This window comes from Rhincodon typus, chromosome 3, assembly GCF_021869965.1.
Source record: "Rhincodon typus isolate 14 chromosome 3, sRhiTyp1.1, whole genome shotgun sequence".
Taxonomy (NCBI): Eukaryota; Metazoa; Chordata; class Chondrichthyes; order Orectolobiformes; family Rhincodontidae; genus Rhincodon; species Rhincodon typus.
Genome location: NC_063334.1, coordinates 60,209,557 through 60,225,124, shown reverse-complemented (window position 1 = coordinate 60,225,124; position 15,568 = coordinate 60,209,557). Strand labels below are relative to the sequence as shown.

Genomic DNA, 15,568 nt, shown 5'->3' with positions numbered 1-15,568 from the left:
CGGCTTTCCTGCTCCTCTGATGCTGCTTGGCCTGCTGTGTTCATCCAGCTCTACAACTTGTTATCTCAGATTCTCCAGCATCTGCAGTTCCTACTATCTCTATGGCACATGTGGTCATCTTTTTCAGATATCCAGAGGTACCAAATGGCACTGGAAAGTTGAATGTGGGCCTTCAGTTGTTTGCACAGATGCATAAGGCTCATCTGTTCGAGATGGATATACACAATCCCCATGCCTCCCTTCTGTCTATGTTGTTGCACCCTCAACATTGTCCTCATGTATCTTGTAGTACTGTAGCTGGTTATCATTATCCTTTCTGCTGCAGCATGATCCACACCGGATCTTAATGCCACACTATACAATTGACTTCCACTGTACTGTGAAGCTCCCAAGCAAACTACCCAGTGTTGAATAATAGGAAGAATAAGTACTTATTAAAACTCACCACCCATTTGCTGATCATATTAAATAAAATCCCTTGTGATATTATCCATAAAAATACACACTTTGCTCATAATTCCTAAATTAATTACTAAGGACTCTTAACAGACAGGGTCCAAAGTTGATCCTGAAGAACATTTTGGGTCAGATTTCTTAAATTACAATATCACTGAGGGTCTAGACCCGAAATGTCAGTTTTCCTGCTCCTCTGATGCTGCTTGGTCTGCTGTGTTCATCCAGCTCTATACCTCGTTATCACTGATATCTACCACTCGTGGTTCATTACAGAGCAAATGAGAAGGATTTGGAGCCGGTATCATCAAAAACAAACATTAGATCAGGATCTGACAGATTAATTCTATTCATCAAGATCGCGGACCCCCGGCCTTGGGGCAGAGCCCAGCGCAGATTCACCTGCTCCGTACTCTTCTTTTTTCTCTTTCTCTTCTTTAGAAGGACTGTAATGCTGAACTTTTAACTTTATTTCTTTATCTTTATTATTTAACCTAAGTTTTTTGTACCTAGGCACCTTTGTACCTAAGATGGTGCCAGAAATGACTACTTTGTACACTTTTCACTGCACTTGTGTATCCCTGTACTTGAGTACATGGCAATAAAACCTAATTCTAATTATGCAGGTTATAGCGTTTCTCATTACAGCCAATAGTTTATCATGCATGTATAACAGTCAGCAAGTAATAGCTGTTAAAATATACTTCAAAATACTAACAGAAGTATCAAACTTGTCTATCTGAAATTCCTCCGTTCATGTAAATGATGACATTAATCTATTTATTGTAAATAGAAGTTATCAACTCAAAAACTATCCTGATTAGAAGCCTATGCAATGTAAAAACAAATCAACCACTGGCCTTTAAATTGTAAGTATACATAATGGTCTGAGAAACCTAGGCCCTCACGGTAGAAGCACAATAGATCGATCTTGTTGAAGAAGTTTCTCCTAAATTCCAAGCATAGATTCTCTAGATTTCAAACAAGGTCAACAGAACAGAAAGGGGGTTGGAGGACTGGAGGACAAGAGAACAAACACATCCCGATCAGTCATTCCCACATGCTGCAAATCAAAATTAGCAGAACATTTACAGAGGCATCAGCCACTTCCAAAGATTCCCCGAGGGAGCTGCTGGCATGGGAGCTGGAAAAGCATCCGTGTCTTCCATATCACAATGAAGGCAAACCTGGGATGCAATTCAAGTGGCAGAGACCAAATAAATTTATCCAAGTGAACTAGCTGAACGTGCACAGGGGTCATGCACAAATTCATGGGGTCAGTACCACCATTGCAATGACAATCCCATGAGTTTTCGACCCCAACATGCCTTCATCTGTAATGACAAAATAATTAAGAAACATGAAGACCTGAAGTTGAAATAAAGCAGCTGAAGCCACAATATTTATTTTCTAGGGCATCCAGAGATGCACAACACAGGAACATATGATATGATTTGGCACATTTGGCAATATTTACTGGACACAGAGTTGGCATTTTCATATCTTAAGAAAGGACAATTGCTGAATGCTGATGGGAGATGCTTTTTATTGGCTTTTTGAGAATAAATTCTTATCTTGAAGGCAACTGTCCTGTAACAGCAATTAACATGTCCCAAGAAATATAAACTTAGTTTAATTTATTCTTTCCCTAAAAAGAAAATCAATGTCAAATATTGGATTTAACTCCCATGGTAACAATGGAATCATTCTGTTAGGCATGGCAATGTTGATATGGGACATCATCAAATCATCAATAGTGTTATTAAGCAGTACCTGTTCAGCATTAACTTATTTAGTGACACCCAGTTTGCGTCCCACCAGGGCCACCCTGTTCCTGACCTCGTGCCATGGTTCAAACGTGGACAAGAAAGCTGAATCAGAGGTGAGTTGAGAGTGACTGCTCTTGACATCAAAACCACGTTTGACCTTGTTTGGCATCAAGGAGCCCTGATAAAACTGGAGATATTTCAAATGGAGAGGCAGGGGGACTGTCTGTTAGAGTCATACCAAGCACAAAAAAAAATGGTTGTGGTAGTAGGAGGTCAGTTGTCTCAGCTGCAGGACATCCCAAAGGAGTCCCTAAGGTTAGTGTCCTAGGCCCAACCATCTTCAGCTGCTCCATCACGACTATCCTTCCTTCATAAGGTCAAAACTGTGGATGGTCACTGACAATTGTACAATTTCCAGCATAATTTCTGATTCCTTAGATACTGAAGCAATCCATATCCAAATGCAGCAAGGTCTGAACAATATCCAGGTTTGGACTGACAAGTGACAATCAATCAATGACCATTTCCAACAAGAGAATTTAACTACAAAACCATGACATTCAATCATGGCACTGAATCCCCCATCACAAACACCTTGGGGGCTGCCATTGAACAGAACCTGAACTGGCCTCACCATACAAATACAGTGGTGACAAGAGCAGTTCAGAGGCTAGGGATCGTACTGTATGTAACTCACCTCCCCATTCCATAAAGTCTGTCCACCATTCACAAGCCCAAGTTAGGAGTTTAATGGAATATTCCCCACTTGCCTGGATGAGTGCAGCCACAACAACACTCAAGAAGTTTTGGGATTCTATGAATGTACTTTTGCTGGTGGGGGAATATTTTCAGGTGGCTGACCATGTCAGCTATAGCTGCTAGCTTGGCTGTCCGAGTACTCATTCAAAAACACTTTTTTCGAAAAAAAAAGGATGGCGTGGTAGCTCATTGTGGTTAGCACTGCTGCCTCACAGCAGAGACCTGGGTTTGATTCCACCCTCAGGCAACTGTCTGTGTGGCGTTTGCACATTTTTCCCGTGTCCGCCTGGGTTTCCTCCGGGTGCTCCAGTTTCCTTCCACAGTCCAAAGATGTGCAAGTTATGCAGATTGGCCATGCTAAATTACCCATAGTGTTCAGGGATGTGTAGGTTAGGTGCATTAGCCATGGGAAATACAGGGTTACAGGGACAGCGTAGGGAGATGGGTCTGGGTGGGATGTTCTTCTGAGGGTTGGTGTGGAATCATTGGGCCGAATGGCCTGTTCCTTTACGCCATCCAGGAGAAAGCAGTCCACGCAATCGGCACCACATCCATAAACATTCACTCATAGCTGACATTACTACTAAACAAGTCAGGCTGAAATCTGGATTGAAAGATCATATTTTGCTTTGTTTTTATTTAATCAGGTTGTCTTTCACCGAACTACATGCACACCCTATTGCAGATTTGGTTTTAACAATAGAACAGAAGTTCATTATGGAAAAGAAATGAATATGAAAGTTAATGCCAAGCTATTTACATACAACATAATTTGAAAGGTTTCAAAATGCGATAAAATACAAATCCCACCTTTCCCAACAACACCACTTTACAGCACTCAAACAGAGTGCAGTGATTGAAACGAGGTCAGCCGGGTAGCCCTCAGAGTTCCCTGACTGGACCAGGTTAACAGCCCCAGTCAGGGAGCCCTGGCTGACAGATAAGAGCAGGAGTGTGTCAGACATCCTGTTCACTCTGACAGCTGACTCGGAGGGAGTTGTTTCAGTGTCATGGACTCTCCCCATGTAAATAAAAGGTGACTTGGTGATAGGATACCAGCTTGTGGAGTTACTTCACAGAGAAAGTTTGCTCATTTTCACATTTACAAGTTTAACTTAACTGTTCCTTTCACATACCAGTGGCAATTTCATTGCCTCTTTCTTGATTAGTCATACAACTAACCATAGACTCTCAACCCTCTATTTGAGTAAAGCCTTCAAGTTTCTAACCAAACATTTCTGATCTGGAACTTCCAAGCTTCCTTACTCTGCGGTAACCCATTTCCCAACAGTTCTAAATGAGTTCCTGCTTCACACATCTGACTTCTATCAATGGCTCTAAACTGAAAAACAGAAGTTTCCCAAACTATGGGCTAGTATCCTGAGCAAAATAAAACTGATCCTCCTAAACAGTAAACTAGTCAATGCTCAATATTTACTCTGTCCATGTTCAAAGCTCTCCCAAAGCAAACAAATCCTATTATCATGACAGCAACCCCCTCTCATACTGTTTTTTTAAAAAAAAAATCATGGCTCTGCAAATATCAACAAGTTAATCTTAGAGACATACCAAAAACCACATTCTTCAAAACCTAACTCTAAAAAATTGTATTAATACATAAAAATCAAACATCTTACATCACTGGTCCATCACTACTCACTCCATCACTACTCACTGCTCAGCAGCAACAGTATGTACCATCTACCAGATGGACTATGGTAATACAAAGTTCTTTAGATAGCACCCCCTATACCCTTGACCACTTCCATCTAAAAGGACAAAGGCAGCAGATATTTGGGATCACCACCAATTGAAAGTTCTCCTGCAAGTCATACACTACTGTCACTAGGAAATGTAACATTCCTTCAATGTCATTGCGTCAAAATAGATCAAAGCAGTTCAAAGTGATTTGAGAAGGTGGTGGGAAATAAAAGCTAACGATACCCTCATTCAAGAATGAATTAAAAAGCAGTCTGGAAGTATTAAGTATAACTCACAAGCAAAGTGCAAACTGAACAGCAAGTTACTGTGCTCAAAGAATTAGATTGTGAGAAGACATCATGTAAATTAAACATGGAGTCTCTGGAATATAGAAGGTTATGGGGAGATTTGTTTGAAGTGTTCAGAATTTTGAAAGTAACTGATAAGGAAATGGAGAGAAATGTGTGATCTGATGGAGGAGTCTAGGACAAGGGAACAAAGGAATTCAGAAGTGAATTTTGGAAAAAAATTTTGGTTCAAAATATAGGACAAGTGTGGAAAACTCTCCGTCAGTAAAAGCAGTAATCCCGGACTCTAAAAATAACTTTAAATTTGAGGTTTTTTTTTTAAACACAAGGGTCTAGAAGGATACAAAGCTGAAAGTGGGCAGATGAAGTCAAGATGCAGATCAGTCAGAATCTCTATGAATGGCAGAACACAACTAAAGAACTAAATGATGTACTCTCCTCTTCCGACGTAATTAAGAACATGCGTTCCGAAGCTCTCTGAATCACAAAGTGACTGGTAGGATGATCAACTGGTTACATTTGTACATCTGACTACTCATCTGGTACATTTTTGATCAATTTCATACTTCACAAATTATTGAAAACTTAACAAAAATTCCCAATAATTTCCTGAACTTCCTCTGCTCTGGTTTCCAGTTGCACTTATCCCACTCTGCATCATTTTTCCGTTTCTCTTTACTTCAGGTCAGTATTTTGGCCATCCAATACCATACTGGCTTAAAGCCAACACATTGCAGAAGAGTGCTCATTTGGCACCTGCTCATTTGCCTGCTGCATGGCAATGGAGCTCAGCGTGCAAAACGGCCTGAACCTACTCACATCAGGAGCAAACAGCTAACTGGCCCACTTCCATCAACTACCAGATTGAAAAAATGTTGTAGATTAATATTTTTAACAGTAGATTCAAAAATCTAGTTGATGCCTCAAAATAACATCGACTACTAATCTTCAAAGCAGCAATTACCAGCAACAATGCTAATTATAGGAAGCAAACTGGGCTCATTGCTCTATTGACAATCAACTCAGATGGAAAAAAATAAAGTAAATACCGGAAACATCAAATTTTGCTTGCTGCAATGTGTCAAAAATCTCTTGCTGTGCAGGAAGATCCGGAAACCTCTGTTCTAGAGCAGCTAAAATTTCTTCATCCTTCAAAGTTACTTTTCCAGCTTCAGAAGTCATGTTCATGCAGTCTAAGATTATTGCACCTATCAAACAAATATTTTTACAAAAGAATTAGTAATCCCATTGCTTAGAATTTAATGGAACAGTATTAATTGCAAAACGTAGTTCAGTGAGACAGAAACTGAATTCCAACAAGTGAAATGTAGAAACAAAAGATGTTAACATGTAAAGATTAGTCAGATGATAACTAGTCACTCCAACGAGTGCAGCATTAATTATTTAAAATCACCATTAATAAACGCTCACACATCGACACAAAACAGTTTGTCACAACAGCCTTATTCGAAACAGAATGGTCCCAATACACATATGTAATCACGTACTTCACTGCTGCATTTAATCTCAAGTTTGGTAACTCTTATTGGTAAAAGATTATTTTGTTCCAGAGTACAGCTGCAATTATGCATTGCAACAGTTAAGGGTTGAATCTGCACTTATTAGGTCTTTGTTATTTTGTTTCTTCCAATTTTGTTTGCAGGTGATCAAGAGTGACTACCCTTGACATCAAGCCACATTTAATCCAGCGTGGCATCAAGGAGCCCCAAGCAAAATTATCGTCAATGGGAACCAGGAGGAAAAATCTCCACTGACTGGAGCAACATCTGTATTGAAGGAAAATAGCTGTGGTTGTTGGAGATCAGTCATCTCAGCCCCAATACATCATTGCAGTAGCTCCTAAGGGAAGTTTCATAGGCCTAACCATGTCCAACTGCTTAAGTGACATTCCCTTCATCATAAAAGTCAGCAGTAGGATGTCCACTGATGATTGAATACTGTTCAGCACCATTTGAAATTCCTCAGATACTGAAGCAGTCAAGGTCCATATGCATCAAGACCTGGACAACATCCAGGCTTGGACTCAAAAAGTGGCAACTAACATGTGCACTACACATATGGCAGACAATGACTGTCTCCAACAGGAGACAATCTGACCATTGCACCTTCACATTCAATGACTATGAACATCACAGGAGTTACTAGTGGCTAGAGAATCAACTGGATTATCCATAAAAATACAGTGCCTGCAAAAGCAAGTCTAGATATTTTCACCTCTTGTCTCCCCCATGTATGTCCATCATCTACAAGGCCCTGGTCAGAAATGTAATGAAATACTTACCGCTTGCCTGGAGGAGGAGTGCAGCTCCACCAGTACTCAAGAATCTTGATACCATCAGGACAGAACAGCTTATTTGATTGGAACCCCATCCACCACCTTTAATGGTCACTCACTTCACCGCCAACACACAGTGGTGACAGTGTGGATCATTACATAGCAGTTACTCACCAAGGTTCCTCCAACAGTACCTTCTAAAACCTATCACCTCTACCGCCAAGGAGGACAAGGACAGCAGAAGCATGGAAACATCACCACCTGCAAGTTCATCTCCCAGCCACACAGCATCCTAACTTGGAACTATATTACCATCCCTTCACTGTTGTTCGATCAAAATCCTGAAACGCCCTGCCTAACGGCATCTTGCATCCTTAAATGCCAAGAACTGCAGTGGTTCAAGACAGCATCTCACCACTCTCTTCTGCAGGCAATAAGGAATGGGCAACAAATGCTCACCCAGCCAGGAATGCACACATCCCATAAATAAAACTAAAGATTATATCCTTGGAAGTTAGTGCATGACAACTGGCACAACTGAGATGCCAACCACAGGAGATCCCATTCATTGAGTTAAGTGACTATTGTTCTCAGGCTACACACTGCTCAGCCCCTCACACACCTTCATAGGTTTGTAAATGTAAAACTGTGGAAACTTCAGCATTTGCCTTATTGGATAGGTGTGCCAGTGCTAATTCTCCAACTGGAGCCATCTCCTCCAATCCCATATTCTCACCCTTTCTCCTGCCAAAAAGAATTCCTTTAAAATACCAGGCAAATTTGTCTGTCAATCACATTACTGACTGGAACAGGAAATTTGAGAGATTGAGGAAGGTAAGGTCATGCAACGTCTTGAAGGATAAAGATTTTAAAGATGCTAGATGATAGACTGATTTGAGGAGTCAGGTGCTGAGTTATTCATGGCACATTTCCAAGCTTCTGACCTGTTCTTATTGTCAAACTATCTACATAATTAGTCCAGTTAATTTTATTGTCAACAGCAGCTACCAGGTTATCATTACTGGGGTATTTAGCTATGGTAATGTTGCTAAACTTCAAGACAGATGGTTAGTTTTGCTCTTAATGGAGACAGTCATTGCCTGGCCCTTAAGGGAATGAAATATCTTGCCACTTACCAGTCTAAACTTGAATATTGTTCAGGTTTTGCTGCAATGTGGACAGGGTTTACTTCAGCATCTGAAAGGTTACGAATAGAGCTGAATGCTGAGCAATCATCAACTTTTGACCTGATGGTGGAAGGCAAGTTCTTGATACAGCAGTTTAAGTTGGTTGGCCCAAGGAGCTCCTGTAGACATGCCATGGGGCTGAGATTATTGGCTTCTAACAAGCACAATTAATAAGGTGGGGTGGGGGTGGTGGGGTTGGAGGAAGGTGGGTGACCAGGGAACCAAGATGTATCAAGGAGATAGGTTGATACATTAAGCATGATGATGAGGTTTTAAGCCTCAATGATTAACGCTTTGAATTTAAAGTGTTGCTGGCTGGGGTTCCCAAATGTCGAAGAACTTGGCAGCTTTCCTCAGGAGAGGGTTTGGTGCATTCAGGAGTTGCCGGCCTTTGTACCTGACTCTTGGATTCAGCATGCCTGCCTGAGGAATCCTCCTCTCTATCAAGCATCACCTTTGGCCTCAACCCCCAACCACCTGCACAGATCTCTATTCCATACCAAAACTCCATCCTGTAGCTTCCAGTGATTTTCTTAAAGTCACCAGGTGATCTATTCCCCAGCTCCAGGACCAGCCTCCTTTCCTAGATCACCTCACTTCAATGCCAGCTCAGACTTGGCTGTGGCCATTAGTGACCAACTCTCTGTCAGAGTGGGATCAAAGCCTGGCAGTCAAGCTGGCATCTGAGCAGGGAACTGAATGGTGACATCATGGGCACTTCATGGAATTAAAACTTGTGACGATACTGTGGCTTTAAGAGGTGTGTTTTGTCCTGGCATCTTTGACAGAGAGACTGAGGGTCAGGTGACAAGCAGTCTATGAGAAGATAAACAATTTGTGAAGCCTTGGGTCTTTTTCTTTATTAAAATTGGAACAATAGAAGCAGCCTGAATGGGTGTGGTCAAACTCCCACAGAACCAGGATCTTTAGATTAGCTTTCAGCAGTTGCTATTGGGGCCTTGAGGAAGTAAAAGCTATTCTTTCCCTTTCTCAGTTACAGCCAAAAGCTGGAGGTTCTCTGCCTACTGTGTCTCATGTGCAACTCCCAATCTGTTTTCTGAATTTGCCTTTTTGTCAAGCATGTGTTTATGGATGTTACTATATTAGAATAGTTATTGTTTTGTCATAAAAGAATCTATTATTCTGTTAAGTTTTCCAATAGAATCAAGAAAAAGGAACTTGGAATAACTTTTGTTGTATTTGAACTATAGTGTTTGAATAATTTGAGTTTTGCTTAACATCAAATAGTTTGACCAATCAAATTGCATCTGGAATGCAGCACCTCACATTTACCTTTAAAGTAAGAAAAAGTTAGGGTCTAGGGTACCTTCTTAATATGTTTTGAGGGGTCTCATCAGTTCCATAACAACCTGCACTATTTTTTGGAGAATCCAAACTTCCAAGTTCCTTGAGACTTCCTGATCCACTTTCTCCTACCAGGTCAACAAAGTAAAAATCAAGCCACACATATTCTTTAGGTCTCGAAAGATCCTGGACTACTAGCTTCCCAATGCATCCTACTTTTCTCTGGCACATTATTCTTGATTTGGTGTTAGATTCTGCATTTACTAAGTAGCTTTATTCACCAGAGTTAAGCAAATTAGTCACCTAAGAACTGCATAATCTTTTGTATAATGACTGTATAAATCTCTAGGCCTTTTAATCTACAATGAAAGAAGGGACACATAGCTCTATCTGCTACTTGGGATTTCTAGTCTAGGTTTGTTTTGCTTCACAATGTAATTTAGGAAATGAAAAATGTGCTTACCTGGAGAAGGTTCTGTAGGGGAATACTGGGACAGTCAAACTGTGCAGCTCAGCAAATTAAAATGGTATGCTACTCTACCTACCCAAACTCAAATTCTACAGCCACTGTCTCCAAAACTGGATGGATCAGACTGCTCCTGCTCACTTCCCCAGCCACTTCTATCCCACCTGCTTAACTTTAGAAACTGTCCTCTTCTGGTCTACATGAAATCTAACCTCACTTGAGTCCATAACATCCTGTACAAGGACCTTAAGAGTGAGGCCTACAGGGGTTAGCCATTCGAGGTTTCCCCTCCACTCTCATGGTTGCTTAAGCCTTAGATATCGGTCTACAGTTCAGCTTTTGTATCCTTGCCAGGATCCCTTTCACTGGAGACACTCTCTTTGACAGATTCAATTCCATCATCTCACCCATCCCCTGATTGGTCAGGGTGCTAACACTCTTAAGTTAAAGAGACATTGAAAGCCCACAAGTGAATCATACAGGTTCCCGAACCAAAACCTGACACACCACTGCGAGTTGGTTGCTTCAAATAAAACTCTGTCCAGTGTGTCAGGATTGATATTCCTGGATCAGATCATCACAGATCTGCTGACCCATGAAAAATAAGGTGGTGTACAGAATACGAAATAAAATTTCAGGGTATGGCAAAGAAAGCAGCATTGCAAGATGTACATTTTAAATGTTGCACTCACCAGAAGAAGCTGGGCTTAATTCAAGTGAGAATCATTAACCAACATGTTATTGCAGTCGAAGTTTCCGTGACAATCAATGCAGGGATAATGCTTATGTGTAGGTTGTTGACTTGCTCGCCGAGCTGGCTTGTTCTCGTTCAGACGTTTCATCACCATGCTAGGTGACATCTTCAGTGGAGCCTCCGATGAAGCGATGTTATTCTACTCCGCTTGGAATTTATACTGTCCGGTCCGTTATGGTGAGTACTGCCATTTCCAGTTTTGATCTGTATGGGTTTATATATCAGGTCCAATTCTATATGTTTGTTGATTGAAGTGTAGGTGGAGAACCATGCCTCTAGGAATTCCCATGTGTGTCTATAATTGGCTTGGGCTACTATGGTAGAGTCTCCACCCATACTTCAATCAACAAACATTTTGACTTGGACCCCACATACAAACCCATACAGATCAAAACCGGAAATGGCAGTACTCACCATACGGACCATTCAGTATAAATTCCAAGCGGAGTAGAATAACATGGCTTCATCGGAGGCTCCACTGATGATGTCACCTAGCATGGTAATGAAACGTCTGAACAAAAATAAGCCAGCTCGGCGAGCAAGTCAACAACATCATCCACAACCCGAGCTATAGATCTTTGCGAAAACTTTAAATGCTTACATGTAATTATAAGTGTTAAAGTCAAATTTTAAAAGCAGCATCAGAAGCAGAGCTGTTTTACAACAGAGATTACAGCCTGTTCTTTGGAAAATGCAGCAGAGCTAAAACATTTCATTTAACATAGCTCTACTCAGATTAATCACAGTATTCAGATTTCCCTTCATTACATACAGATGAAGCAATATGATGAGCAGCATATTGGTTCTCAAATAGTAGCTGCTCCTTACCATGGAGAAAATAGGCATTATTTTATTTCATCATCCTTCAAGGTATGAGCTTTCTGAATAATTCAATCTTCAAGTTCCCAGACATCATCAAATGATGATCTTGTAGATTTTTTTTTTAAGTTTCACTTGGCTAATTGCATTCTAGCCTTTGAATTTCAAACACACATCAAGATAGGAGCATAGAATCAGGGCTGACATCAAGGTGTGGTGCTATACTGTGGTGCACTGTATTGCTCAGTCCTTCAGAAAGTTGCTAAGCCAATATTTATTCCAACCACTTTTTTCTTACTCACCCACAGTACATGGGCTGGCCAACATTTATTGCCCATCCCTAGCTGCCCTCTTCAACTACTGCAGTCCACGTGCTGTAAGCAGACCCACAATGCTGAATGGGACTAAGCCCCACGATTAGGAGAACAGTGAGATTACCTCTGATGTTTTAAAAAAACATTTTTCCTCATCCAGTATCACAAAGCAAAGAGAGATTCTGACCATGGATCAGATTACAACTTTAATAAATGGTTTGTGCAGAATGGCTGTACTGCTATTTACATAATAGCAGTGACTGTTATCGTAATCATCGAGTTTCATGGTTTTTATTAATATTTCAGAGGTAACTTTTGACTGAAGCTATTACATGTGCACAGCTAATGTAACTGAAATGCTGTACTTTAGAAAATGCCAGAGCATCTCAAGTAATGACAAAAGTAGGACTTGTTTAGTTAATAAGATCAAGATAGAAGAGAAGAAGCTAAGAAAATGCCATGTGGGCTCTTTTAGATAGATAATTGGAGACAGGGAGTCTGAACAGCTGAATCCTGATTTTGTTAAAGGGATTAATTATTCACGCAGGCCTCAGTCAAAAATGTTGGTTTTTGAGGGGGGGAAGAAAACGTCACCTTTCTGTATGGAGCACCCCAAGTAAGCCATGCTGCCATCAAAATGGGTTGAAGTGGTTAGGGAGATTCCTTTGTTTAATTCATCTGTGTGTCTTTGCTGAAAGAAACAAGCTGTTCAGTTTGGGAACACAGGGACAAGTGGTTCAGCTTCAGGAATTCAGAAGGTCTTTGCGGTTGGAGCTAAAAGCACTGATGTTGGCGAGTGTTCAACAGGTAGGAAAAGTAAGCCTTTTAAGGGATGAAATGCAATTGTTCACCATTAGAGAGAGAAAGAGCTATCAGAGGTATTTCTGAATTGGTGGCACTGAGCCAGCGCGCAGTGAAGCCCACACTTGAGCTGCAGTGTCCAGAGATGTGAAGTACTTAAGAAGCCATGGAGGATCACATAGCTGGAGGCAAGAGGAAGAACCCCAATTTAGCTCATACCTCAGGGGATAGTAAGGCCAGTGAAAAGAAGAGGAATTCATTTCTGACAACCGTGTACTTTGACTTGGTCCTAGAAAGCGAAAGAAGCTTCAAGAGCTTGACATGTAGACTAAAACTTTTCAAGGTGCAGATGAAGGAAAGAAGCAAAATTCATAATGGGAAAAAAAAGAGTTGAAGAGTTCAGCTTTAAAGTATAAGCATTTTTAATGTCAATTATAATTATTGACCTAAGATGGTATTTAGTTAGCAGTGTTCATTTTGTCTGACTATTGCTCAGAGAACTCTTGTTAAAATTGTGGATTCTTGAGGCTTTATTCTTTCAGTAGATAACCGGGTTTTGGAATTTACTTGACTCAATTAGAATCACAACAGTGTGCTTCAAAAATAATTAATTCGGTCAAGTGCTACATTATTTCAACATAAGCTGCTCCATAAATACAAGGTTCATTGTATTGTTTATATCTTCCCATCTGAATGTAACATTACCTTCCAGTACTACTACTCACCAGAATATATTGCAATTCCAAAGCTGCAGGGGTGAGATGTCCTTTGCAATCACTTGGCCAAAGTCACTTGATTCTGCATGGGGTGGGGTGGGGTGGGGGGGCAGCTGAGAAATTGCATGCGTTGCACAGCTCAAATACTGTACCTGATTAACTACAATTTCACCTTTGCAGAATGACCATTCTTCATAAACCTAAATTAATCTAAAACTCTGCTGTCTGTATATTAAATCATGTTAAAAACACTAGTTAGGTCCCAACATGAGGACTGTATTGTGGCTAATTCTGGGCACTGCATTTTAGGAAGGGCTTCAAATCCTGAAGAAACGGAGCAGAGGAGATTTAGTAGAATGGCACCAGGGATATAGTATGTCAGATATAATAGAAAACTAGAGACAACAAGGTGCAGACAACAGGCCAAGCAGCATCATAGGAGCAGAAAGGCTGAAGGGTCTAGGCCCGAAACGTCAGCCTTTCTGCTCCTATGATGCCGCTTGGCCTGCTGTGTTCATCCAGCTCTGCACCTTGTTGTCTCGGATTCTCCAGCATCTGCAGTTCCTACTATCTCTAATAGAAAACTAGTGTGGGTTCAGATTTTTGAGGCATTGGGACCAGATATGGAGCCAAAGGCATCCATCCAAAAGAGATTGCTTCAGACCTGTGGATGTGTAACCCATGTACTCGCAGTTCACAAATGTGTTTGCGAAGGATTTAAACTGAATTGACAGGGCACATGTACAAGTGTAGGACAGTAGTAGAGAAGGAATTTGTACCATATTAATTTGGACTAAGAAACCAATGAAGAAAATGCAAAGACAGGTTTGCAGCTAAGGCATGTAAATGCACAAGGTATGATGAATAAGGTCAGTGAGCTACAAACACATGTAATTGCTTCAGAACATGATGTAATGGGGAAAAAAACATAAATTTGATTGTAATGTACTAAGGACTATTATTTACAAGGATATTAACTGTTCAGGAAACAGAGAAGGGAAGGAGTGGTGACAATATTGATTAAGAAAGACATCACAGAATTGGAAAGAGTCGTGCTCTTAAGGAGATAGGGACAGAGGCCATTTGATTACAGTTGAGAAGCAAAAAAGAGATAAGATCATTCTACTGGTTATGTTAGAGTGAGTGACGGAAGAACTAATCAGCCGGGAAAGCAGAGAAATATGCAAGTAGTAAAGTGGTGATATTGGGGGACTTCAATTCCCCAAATATTAATTTGGATAATTTTAAAGTAACAGTAAGGAGAAGGACTTGCTGAGGACAACTTTTTTGATAAGCACGTTTATCCAAAAAGGAAGCATTTCTGGATCTGGTGCTGGGAAATGAGGTGGACCAAGTATATGCGGGCATATGTGGCTTAGATTGATCATCACAGCATAAGATTTTAGGCTAGAGATGGAGAAGAACAAGGAACAATCCAACTTAGAACTAATTTGGAAAAGGGACAAATGTTAATGTGGTGAGAATGAATCATGTCAGTGTTAAATGGAACTGGAGATTGACAATGGGTGATCTTTAAGAGATGTTTCATGTACAGGCTAGGTTCTATCCAACAGAAGTGAAATGTAAGGGAGACAAAGATTAGGCTTCTCAGATGACAAGGGTGACAGAGATTATGATGAGAAAAAGGACTGAGTGGGCCCTGTCTCTTCAAGGGGAAGGAAAATCCTTGCCATGCAGAACTTTAAATTGTTGGGGTTTGGAAGACACCACCTAAATTAGTGATGGAAGTATATCCAATAGCAACTTCAGAAGCTGCTTGGTTTGATAGCCTCTGTCCTGCCCCAAGCATCAGTGATTAGCACCGCCGCCTCAAAGCGTCAGGTACCCAGGTTCAATCCCAGCCTCGGGTGACTGTTTGGAGTTTGCACATTCTACCCGTGTCCACATGGTTTCCTCCAG

General features: G+C 40.8%; 1 protein-coding gene across 1 annotated transcript in view; it reads right to left on the bottom strand.

Annotated features, from left to right (window-relative positions):
• Window positions 1-15,568, bottom strand: part of LOC109922729 — a 254,305-nt gene that overhangs the window by 156,614 nt on the left and 82,123 nt on the right. The window contains exon 5 of the mRNA XM_048593484.1: window positions 6,040-6,198. Coding sequence (XP_048449441.1) covers window positions 6,040-6,198 — 159 coding nt within the window. The remainder of the gene's footprint in view (window positions 1-6,039; window positions 6,199-15,568) is intronic.